General features: G+C 39.7%; 1 protein-coding gene across 1 annotated transcript; it reads right to left on the minus strand.

Annotated features, from left to right (window-relative positions):
- Window positions 1-215: 215 nt before the first annotated feature.
- rap1aa (RAP1A, member of RAS oncogene family a) lies at window positions 216-9838 on the minus strand. Its single transcript, XM_010732067.3, has 9 exons — window positions 9766-9838; window positions 7852-8013; window positions 5139-5226; window positions 4671-4739; window positions 4490-4546; window positions 4250-4390; window positions 2922-3065; window positions 1489-1607; window positions 216-302 (listed from the first exon to the last, which is right to left on the minus strand). Exons 3-8 carry the CDS (start codon window positions 5193-5195, stop codon window positions 1518-1520), a joined length of 558 nt encoding a protein of 185 aa, XP_010730369.1. The 5' UTR covers window positions 5196-5226; window positions 7852-8013; window positions 9766-9838; the 3' UTR covers window positions 216-302; window positions 1489-1517.
- Between the last annotated feature and the right edge of the window lie 1932 nt (window positions 9839-11770).

Consider the following 11770-nt stretch of genomic DNA (forward strand, 5'->3'; position numbering starts at 1 on the left):
ACTTTAAATCCACGGTCTTTTCTTTTTTTTTTTTTACACTGATATTTCCAGAAAGACACCTTGGAGAAGAAAACTTAATAAAAACAGAGTTGTCATCAGGCTGACGATACAAAAAAAAAAAAAAGTGGATGTCTTTGCCGTTAAAAAGCAGAGAAGAGAATCTTGAATATGTGCCGTCTCCTGCCATTTTGCGAGTGGTGAAGTATCTGTCAGCCTTTTTTTTTTTTTTTTTTCAAAATGCTCTGGAGAGGACTTGGAATGCTGGCACGATCCACCGGGAAACAGTTAATCATTACAAGTTTCTGTAAGCAAGAAGAAAAACATCAGCATGTATTAAACACTGTAGAGTGTGAGCTGAGAAAGAGGCGCCTCAGTTCATGAGACGCACTGACCAGGTTTTTCACGTGATAAAACTTTAATTTATCCCTCTCCTCTTCCTCGCTCTTGTACCTGCTGCACTGCTCTGCATGTTTAGTAAAACAATGCCTCTGACATTGTACCCTTATGGGCGAATCTCACTGGTCTCCATCACGTTGCGGCCGTGACGCTGTTTTGGTCCGTTCAAACTCCACCAGGAGGGTTTCAGAAGTCTTTGTCGCTCAGATTTGGTAATTTTTCTGGTTTATGTGCTTCTAAATGTGTTGCATAGTTTTTGCGGACACTGTCAGAGAGGTATTAATTCTACTATGTGTTTATTATTGATGTCGTAGTAGTGTTAAACTGGACTGCATTATATTGAGAGGCCACCCCATTTACATACAAACACTTCTGTACAACAACAGCGACCTCAGTAATTAATACCTCTCTGACAGTGTCAACAAAATCTGAAACATTATAAGCTTCATAACAGCTGATGTTATGGCAGAGTTGTTGTATTGGAGCACATTGGATTTTACCTAATGAAGTGGACGGTCAGTGTGTAATAATAGTACAGTATAGTTGCAGTGCTCCGACAGCAGGTGGAGCCACATCATCCATGAAAGGATTCATTAAACATCGTCAATTCTTTGTTCACAGTAAAAGGTGAAACCCTGAAATGGATTTTCACACATTAAGTTTCAGTAAACTGATCGACGCTGTACAAATGTTTCACGTACAGATCAAACCTCAATGTAAAAAAAGGGACTAAAGATGTCGTTCATTAATTTAATCGCCTCAAAAAGATTTAGTCTTAAACCTACAGAGATGATTTATGAGTCATCATCCATTTACAGAGTTTATCCTGTTAATAACAAAGCCAACACTTCAGACTGATGTTATCTCATCGGTACACTTCCGTTATGAGCAGCAACTTGTGGGTAATGATTCATCTTCACATCATCACGTTTTCTCTAAATTTGACCTTGTAGCTGCAACACACACGCAGACATTCCTGCTTTACTAATTAGTGCGATAAACCTCCAAACATTCAGTGACAAAGCCGGAGCTCAGCGAGCTGCGGGAGCTCCGCTTATGTCTGGAATAAATTTTGTTTCGACACCCACTCACCTGGCCTGAAGCTACTGTGGGAGGGCATTTTAGAGCAGTGTGCAACTCGACTTCTTTTTTGTCTTCTTCTTTTCCATCGGCGTTTTTCTGTTGATCTGTCGCACCAGATCATAGAAAATCTACAAAGGACAAGAAAAGTTTCAACATTTATGCTCCAGCAAAGAACAACAGGAATGTTGGGGGGGGGGGAAATGGAGGTTTGCAGATCTGAAGCTACAACAAAGTCTCCTAGACAGTCACATTTATTGGCATTGTTGAAGCAGAAAAGTATGAGAAATTAACCTGCAACTATTTTAATGATTAATAAATGGTTTTGAATCATTTTTCAGTTACAAAAATTGCAAAAAGTCTTGATTCGTAGCCTCTCTAATGTGAATATTTTATGGTTTTCCTGATCTTATTATAGTAAAATAAATATCTTTGAAGTTTTGTCACTTTGGGAAACCGTGACGGGCACAGTCACTGTCACAGATCGATCAGATGGTGAAAGGGAAAAGCTCAGTGAGCCAACTGAAGCAGATTGTGAGTAAACACCAACATAAACCCCTTTTCTGTTATACAGACTGCTTCATGATACATCAGGTCACGGATCTCTTGTTTACACTGAGAACAGATGTTAGCGCAAAGCAGTGTCAGATCCGTGCTGAAGTGAGGTGAAGAACGTGGGGATGCAGAGCTGGATGTAAGCGCTGTTACAAACCATGAGGACCGTCTGAAATCGTGGGGAATGTAACAGTGCTAACCAGGCTACAGAGGGAGTATAGAGAGTGCAGCATCACAGAGGCGTGGCTGAATGAACTCGCTAACTACTGACTCGTTGGTAACTATTATTTTCAGGATATCTGGTAATTTCTAATCAATGTCCGGGGATTTCAATAACCGGAAAACTAGATTTTCCAGGATGCGTGGGGACTCTGGATAACTGCATTCAATCCTTTTTGTACTCTGTGTTCTTTGACTCATGACAGTAGCCGATCTGTGTCTGGTGTATTTGACGGAGTTCAGAGTTCAGTGTGCGGAGACGCCACCAAAACATACGAAAGTATGGCGATAAAACACGCCTGTTGTGTCTGATGAAAAGCGGAAAGATATAAAAAGTACAGTTTCTGTTATTTCTGTTTTATTATTTCCTCTTTCAGGTTTGTTTTATTTACATTTAATTGTTCAGTTCTTCGTACGGGTGCAAGGGAGAAGTGTAGATGACCTTTCTGTTGTTAGTTTGTTGTCCCACACTCGAAGCACTTTGTCTTTTCCCGTTATTTGTTTGGCTTGTTTTGATTCAGTATTTGAGGTGTAGTTGAGGATACACAGTGTACTGGTACGTTTGAACATCGACCTACTTGGTGCTGGTCATTGTACACAATATTTGAAACAGCGGAACAGCGAAAAGGAATCGTTAGTTGTAGCGACCGAAGACATTTCACACGACTTACCTCATTAACATTGATCTTTGATTTAGCTGAAGTCTCTAAAAAGGCACAGTTGTTCCACTGACGGGCCAGGTTCTGCCCCTGCTCCTTGCCAACCACACGCTCGTCCTCCAGGTCACATTTGTTTCCCACCAGGATCATGGGAACCTGACGGATCAACAGACATGACAAAGTATATTTAACACAACGCTGACATGGCTTTGTGCTGGTTTATGATCTCACACAGTCAGACTGTTTCAGCAGAAACGAGAGCTTCATCAAGAAACGCAGACCAAGTAAGCGGCCTACTATGAATAAATAAAGCACACGCTCAGCGTGTCGTATCGCTCTAAATTAAGAGATGAATAGGCCGAGACTGAAAGTGGCAGATAGCATCTAACAACAGCTCTGACATTTCCACCCTGTCGCTAAGTTCCTGCCCCCCTCGGCTCTGCCCTCTTTCCCACAGAGACGACTTTAATGAGCGAGTGATGAGCCAAAGTGGAGACACCGGCAGATTATACAAAGAAACACCAAAAGGTTATCACAGAGGAAAAACTCTCCACAGACGGAGGAGGCGTCTGAAAGAATGACACGAGCTGCTTATATAGCAAAGAATAAAAAGAACATTTTAATACGAGATCTGTTTCTCGTGTTTCTTCATGCTTTGAAGATTTGTTGTTTTACTTTGTTCTGGATTTTAGTAAACTGAATATTTTGGGTAAAAGACGACTCGACAAGTGGTAACCTCTCTGGCTGTGAAGTGTATTAAGTCTTAAAGTTATGCAGAATTAACAGTGTGGTTGTTTTGATTGACAGGTGGGTGTTGTGACAGGTGGGTGTTGTTACAGATGGCTTGTTGTGATGATGATTCACGTCTTTGTCCATTTTCAGATTAGCCAAGAGGCGGATGAGGCAGACAGCCAACATGGGATTGAGATTTTCAGAGCAGCTCTTCAGAAAGCTACATGTGACGTCATGCATACGCCGTCCAGTCTTTATACTGCCAGTGGTGTTTTTATCACTTCTGCTTATTCATTTAACAGACCTTTTATTTATTTATTAACATTATTATACAACATTTAACATTGTTTTTATTGCAGTTTTCATGCACTGGTTCTTATTTTTTTGTCCCTTGTGTTCACTTTTTAAAATCAGCTTCCACTTATTTTAATGTTTTATTGTTGTATGGCTGAAATTTCTTCCTCTTTGTGTCTGTTTTTGGGTTTCATGTTTCTATGAAAGATGCTATATAAATTTCATAGTTTCATATTTTGTAAAATCCCTAATTTCATTGATCAAAACAGGATAAAGTGTTATCGTAGATATGTTTTAAATGGGTTAACACTCACGTCCTCAGTGTCCTTTACTCGCAGGATCTGTTCCCGGAGGTCCTGTAGGTCGTTAAACGTCGACTGCGCTGTGATGGAGTACACCAAAGCGAAACCTTGGCCGTTCTTCATGTACAGGTCCCTCATAGCCGTGAACTGTTCCTATAGAAACGATAACGGAGGAGAGAGGCCATCAGCAAACCTGTTTGACATTCATCGTGTACGACGCGTCCTCTGACACCCGTGTCTGACTTGACTTACTGTTCCAGCCGTGTCAAGGATTTCAAGCATACATTGCTGCCCGTCGACCTCGACTTGCTGTCGGAGAAAAACAAACATTGTTCATATTTCATATTTGTATACAGAAATGTAAGCAGCTGTTGGTTGATAAAGTTCAGGAGGTTTAATGAGGTGTGTGTAAAGAGTGTGTGTGTGTGCTCACCTTTCTGTAGGAGTCTTCTATTGTGGGGTCATACTTCTCCACAAAAATGCCTTGCACAAATTGGACTGTCTGAAACGGACAAAAGAAGCAGAGGAAAACATCAAGACAAAATATTATTACTTGTGGCTACTTCCTCCAAAACTATTTCCTAAATTAAAAATATCCTTTGCAGAAATATTGATGACGATTATGATTTATCTCTGGATAGAAGTCACTTGAATTACTCACCAGGCATTATTTATATTCTTAAAGCTGCACAGCTCATGACTACGCCTTCTTTTATGTATTGTGGCCTCTCGAAACATTACGTCAACTCATACTTTTATCTTCCGAACAAAGACACAGTGTCCCACAAAGCAGCTCAGAATCCATCTGATGTTTTATGGAATATTCCTCTTTTATCGTAGACTGCTTAATAGTTACATCAATAACACACACGGCTCAGATGTCTATGCAGTCGTCACTCACCAGTGCTGATTTTCCCACGCCTCCTGATCCCAGCACCACTAGCTTGTACTCGCGCATGGTGGGCTATTTCACTGGACAGCACAAGAGTCTGCGAAAGACGGACAGAGGACACACGTGTTATTTTCAGCTAGCTAAATATAAACAAGCTTTTTAATCCAAATTATATAAACAGGTCATTCCAACTAAATCTGATTGGTCGATTAGACATTTCAAACCTGACTCGTCACTAAAAACATGTAAATAAATGAACCTTTACTCAACTTTCTTTAATGAATATTCTGTATTTCATGGAGCTGTCAGACCTCCTCGCTAATGCAGGAGTGTACCTCGTTTGTGTGCAGCATGTCGGAGATCAAAGTTTAGGGATCTCAGAGAAAATGTGGGATTTTAACTTTACGCTGAGGAGTTATTGGAAATGTTTGCATCACATCCTCCTCATCAGCTGTGCGGTGAGTCGCAAATACAGCGCTACTAGTTTAAAAATAAATGTGGTGTATAAGTTCAGACTTAGTAGATAAATCTGTGGGAAAATTATCTTTTCCTGCAGATAGCGAAGCAGTTTTGTGTTCGCATGTGCGGTTTCTCTAGTCTTAGTTGGCTGGGACTACAAATCGTGTCTGTTGCCACCAAGAAACCGAGATCAGAACGGAAACATTATTCTGAGAACAAATTGCCCCAAAATATAAATAACTTTCTGATTATGTTTTATCTGAGTTGGTAGTTGTTGCATAATCTCAATGTTACATTTGAAGATGTGCTCTATCGTCATTATTGGCACTTCAGTGACACTGGCTTACTGGACGTATCACTGTCGTGCCAATAATGACGGTAAATGACACCCTCTCGTTATTTTAATCCTGTACCAAGGACAATATTATTTTTAACATCATTAAACATAATGTCTTTTGCTGCGGTTGCATTTTCTGACAGCGACACAAAGGGAATTTCCACAAAGAAACAACCATTGAAAGTAACGCATTTTAATGACCCGTCCGGAATCGATTCATATCACATCCCTAATTCAAACATCGCACCAACATTTGAATCTTACTTTAAAATCTCCCGCACAGTGCATTTCATGAACACAGTAACTCATCGGGTCTATTCTATATGCAACAAAGGACTTGCACAATGTGTAGTAACTGAAGTAGTGAAGATAATGACAGGGCTGATGTCAGTGTGAACACCCTGTCAGTACAGTATCGCTACTGACATCATCAGATTAACACGCCGCTCCTCTGCCAAAAAAATGAGCTTTCTTTCCCACCCAATACCAAGGGACCTCAGCTGTCATGACAATAGGGGCGTTGCCTTTAAATAAATAAAAATAAAAAAGAAACCAAGAAGAGCTGAAGGAAACCAAAGACTCCTTAACTCAACTGAAACCCAGTCTGACTCCGTATCGGAGCATCAAAGTGCAGTTAAGTGCCTTTTTAGTGAAAACTGATGTAAGATAAGATACAGAGTGGATCCTGAAAATGACAGAGGAGTCGGAAGGTAAGAGTTCCAGCGCCGCAAATAACCTAATCTCATTACAATACATTGGAGAAAGGCCACAGAGAAATGACCTATCATCAACTCCATCAGCCTGACACAGTTTAAGCTGCGTATGTGGCCTAGAAAACACAGAAGGCAGTCAGGAGAGCCAACACAGGCGTGAAAACCTCAAACAATCTGCAGGCTGTGGTCGGCGTCTTCCACCACGATTTTACATATTGTTGATGTCTTTTTCTGGCTTGTGAAAGTTGGAAATGTTACTGTGAACGCTGGGAAATCAAACTACTTGTCAGTCTGGTTAGTTTCACATGAACATTTCAGATTATTTAAGAGAATCTTTTTACAGTATGAGGATGTGAAATCAGAGAATTTAAGCCCACAGGCACATTTAATAAAACACAATCTTTGCCAATAATCACGTAACAAAACTGTACAGGGGCGCATGTGGAAAAAGTCCCTTCGAGGAGCTTCATTTTAAAAAGCTGCTCTGAAATGCAAATGTCAACTTCATTTGATGTACAAACGTCAAAGAGGGGGTGATACAGAGTAAAACCTAATTTAAGAACCTCTTTGAATCTACTAAAACACACGAGGTCTGTCGGACATTCGTCAAACGTTGAGACAAACAATACAAAAAACACTCTGTCACACTCAAGCGGCATTTGCAATTCTAAACACTACGTATGAAGCAGCACCAGAAACCCACAGTGTGAGACAGGCACACGAGGCTCTCTACAAAGAGCCATTGTAATGACCCTCCTCTACTCAAGTACACCATACAAACAGAAAATGGAGATCAGAGGGTGCATGCATGACCACTGTGCTGAAATCATTACCATGGCAAGGGGGGGGGGCACCTAACGGTGACGCCATGGTGTGCCCGATGCATTTGTTATCCTAAAAATGTACGTGGAGGCAAAGCGCTCTGTATAAAATGTAACGTGGGTATCAACAAGCTTACTTCATCAGATAAGAAACTTTAAGCCTTCCTCTGATTAGATATGAGCCTGGACTCTGAAACATTTCAAGTAGCAAGCACTTGAAGCCGACAACCTTCACCAATCCTACTCATGAATTTTTGCCGATGAGTGGCTCTTTGTTGTGAGGCCAATAAACATCATACACTCACGTCCAAACATCTAGACCAATAATGTAACGCAACAACAACAAAATCTGCACGGTGAAACAAGAAAACACATTCATGCTGTGAACCTACTGTGTACACGGCTGCTGCAGATGACAACTCCCTCTACATCTGGGGAGGAGGGGGGTGGTCGGCAGATCCTCAGGTACACTGATGTCAGCGGGGCAGGTGCTGACGGTCGTTCAGGAGGCAGAAAGCAGGGCGACACCAAACTGTTCAGACAGGAAACTGGCCCTAAATTAAAACAAGTACATTCAGATGATGGTAAGCGGTAAATAAACTGTACTTATATACAGCAGCTCTCTAGTTTTCTGACCTCTCGGGGTGCTTTTACACTTACAGCTCTCATTCACACGCTCACGCCTAAACATTCACACACAGATGACACACTCTCATTGCAAGATGCAGCATTCACTTTTTAATTTTCTATATTTGCATTTGTATTTATATTGCGGTTTTATCTTTGTCTATACTATTACCTATGTTGCTGAAGCCCCCTGTAATTTCGTTTGTGCTTACAATGATAATAAAAGCTTTCTCTTCTCTTCAGGTGAATTTAGGGGTTCGGTATCTTGCTCAAGATCACTACATAAAGCGCAAAACTCTCTAAATGTTTAGAAAGACGTAGAGGACAGGCGATTTTTTTTTAAAAAGAAGTATTAAAATCATCTGCCGCGTGTGGACGCTGCTTCTGAGGGAAGACTTTCTGTTGCCAATTTAAGCTCTGTGTGAGTCTCCTTTATGGAGTCAGGTGGTGAGTTGTCACATGTTACATAAACAACACAAAAAAAAAGAAAAAACTCCTGTGGTCCACACCTGTTGCTGATCAACACAAACAGCCAGAAACATGACGCACATTTCCTTTAAATTAACACTTTACATTACAATACTCTTTATATATCATGCCACTTTTTATCCTCAGTCTGTTTTGAAGGTTTGTAGGTTATAGATATTTATTGTTTTTGCCTTTTCTACTTTTTCCCTCTGCTGCTGTAACAAGTAAATTTTGATGAATAAAGTATAATCTAACCTAAAATGTTTCAACTTTAACACCACACACGACTTTTAGTACAACTTCTTACAAAGTCTGTGAGGTTTCAGGAGTTAAACCAGCTGCTCTGTGTGTGTCAACATTACAGACAAACTTATTTTCGTGACAACTTTGTTGGTTTCGAAAGGAAAGGGTGTGGCTATGAAGTTTCCCAACGAGACTCTTCTTCTTACACGGCTTTAAACAATATATATATCAAAAGTTGTGGCTGTTTTGGTTGAGTTAACGTTGCTATAACGTTACTACAACGTTAATAAAACGTTAAAATTAAAGAAGTCGTCGCCGACCGTTGGAAAAAAAAAGTAGCTTGAACGTTAGCATCCGGATAGCAACGTTTGGCAAACGTTAGCCAACGTTTATCGGGTGTTAACAAACAAACAAAACACTCCTAACTCATGTTAAGTTTGTCTTTTTAAAAAAAAAGAAGACTTTAACCTCAGTTTAACTTTAGTTTCAGTCTGACAAACATTAAACTTTACGCTTTAAGTTAGCCTAACGGTTACCATAGCTGCTAACGAGGAGGAGGAGGGAGGAGGAGGGGGGCTAATAAGTTAGTTAGCCACTTAGCATCAGGCTGAACTCTCACATTTGTTGTTTTTTATTCAGTCTTAACTCCCGTTAACTGTCGGTTAGTCGATAAACTACAATAATACCGAGCTACAGTGACGTGACTTTGCAGCACGGACCGTGTTTGTGTCGAGCAAACTCGTCAGTTGGTCGTTAGCTGACGTTAGCTCCGGTTTAGCCTGGGAAGCTAAAGAAGCTATTTTCATGAGCTCACACGCGTTTGTTTTAATCAATAAGTCGATTTTCAGCGACACATAAGTGATTAAGGACTGCTATTTCAACTAATGAACACACAAGTTTGGTTAATTAGCTGTTACATTTGCTATTTTTGTACAGAGAGGAGGTAAAAAAAGCTTCTGAGGACTTACCGTGTTCCGCTATGCGTGCGTGTGTGTGTGTGTGTGTGTGTTAACTCTCTCACACACACACACTGGGTGAAGGGTCCGCACACACACACACAGCAGCAGCAGCTGTTGATTGGATCAGCATCAGCCTATCACAGCTGTCCAGGTGAAGGTAACGATTCAAACCGTGTGATTCACCTCTGCAGTCTGCAGCTGGAGGAGTTCATCCAGATGTTTGCGAGAGGACAAAAACATCTGGTGCGCTGCAGCAGTGAAGCGGGAGATACCTGCAGCCACAGACTGCTGCACAGAGAGACACGAGAAGTCTTTGCTACCTGTGGGCATCAGTCTCTACAACTCCTCCCTCTAAATATCACACACTCCAAGTCAAGTCCAGTAGCTATCGAACTGGCTTGTATAATAAATAAGTTAAATCTTCCTCACATGCATTAGATTAGATATACTTTATTCATCCCACCACGGGGATATTTACTTGTTACAGCAGCAGAGGAAAGTGTAGCATACACTACAGAATCAGAAAAAAAGTAGAACAGGCCAACAACAACAAAACAAAAAAAACAATAAACAGGCAGAAATATCTATAACCTACAATAAACACGAAAAACCAACAACCTTCAAAACAGACAAGTACTGAGGATAAAAGTGGCATGATATATAAAAAGAGTATTGTAATGTAAAGTGACCATAATGTAAAAAATATTACAAACAAAGTGACCATGATGTAAATAATAACTGCAAGGTATAAATGAAATAAAATAGAGAAAAATTGCAATGAGACATGAACATGAGACTACAACATGATCAGGTGGTGCAGGTGTGAAGTCTGACAGCAGCAGGGATGAAGGACCTGCAGGACCTCTCCTTCTTACTTTTTTTTTTTTTTAGACATTATCCAATCAGTGTATTCTCTGTACAGTCTCTCAAAGACTAAATTCTTTATAAGGTTTTAGATTTACATATTGCATAGTTCATTGTTACTTGTTTTTTATTTTACTGTTACTGGTTTTATTTAACTGTTATTTATACATGTGTATATAGTGTTAACATGGGATATCGTATAAGTGTATAGTGTTAAAGTTTTGTTTTCTTGCTATCACTTACTATCTAACTTACCATTTGGGAGCTGCTATAACAAAAACAATTTCTCTGTGGGGATTAATAAAGTATTTCTGATTCTGATTCTGAGTAGAGTGAGGCACAGCTCTGTTTGACAGTGTGATCAGCTGTATTAGTGATAAATTATACTCTTAAAACATCAGTTAATTAACGACATGTTTATTTTATAGAGCTGGGGAATTATGTTTCCACCACAGACAGTTAAGTAATCACAAGTGGTGCAACATAACAACTATTTAACTTTTATTTTATTTCAAGTTTCAAGTTCAAGTCAACTTTATTATCAATGATGCCATATGTCCAGGACATACAGAGAATTGAAATTGTGTTTCCCTCTTATCACAGCAATAAACATGAAATATAAAATATAAGTAAAAGATGTAAAAAATAAAAAATATATACAAGCTAAAAGACATCCAAGAAAAGACAGTGCTCAGTTACACTCAATCTTCAATTTTAGTAGATTAGTAGAGTACTAAATCCTATTTATATAGTGCATTAATATCTAATTTATACCTCCCTAATACTAAATAGCAAAAAAAAAGACAAAATAGAATAAGAAATATATGTATAAGTGTACTATACATTGTGTAAATGTGAAATGTTATGTCAAGTACACACAAGAATACCTCTCATAAGATGTATCTAAGGGATTCTCCTCGTGTCTGTGTAGGTTCTCTCCAGGTACTCCAGCTTCCTCCCGTAGTCCAAAGACGTGTAGGTTAATTGGTGTCTCTAATTTGTCTCTATGTGCCCTGCGATAAGCTGGGGACTTGTCCAGGGTGTAAGAGTAAGAGTCATTATTTTCTACATTGTAAATTAACACTGAAAACATCAAAACCATGACATAACACATGTGGAACTATGTAGTAAATGTTGTTGTTCAGAGGTA

This window comes from Larimichthys crocea, chromosome XV, assembly GCF_000972845.2.
Source record: "Larimichthys crocea isolate SSNF chromosome XV, L_crocea_2.0, whole genome shotgun sequence".
NCBI lineage: Eukaryota > Metazoa > Chordata > Actinopteri > Sciaenidae > Larimichthys > Larimichthys crocea.

Coding starts and splice junctions, on each gene's coding strand:
- rap1aa (XM_010732067.3), bottom strand. CDS start 5,195: ATGCGCGAGTACAAGCTAGTGGTGCTGGGATCAGGAGGCGTGGGAAAA. Junction 4,740..5,138: donor GCGTGGGAAAATCAGCACTG/GTGAGTGACGAC, acceptor TGTCCGTTTCAG/ACAGTCCAATTTGTGCAAGG. Junction 4,547..4,670: donor TAGAAGACTCCTACAGAAAG/GTGAGCACACAC, acceptor TTTCTCCGACAG/CAAGTCGAGGTCGACGGGCA.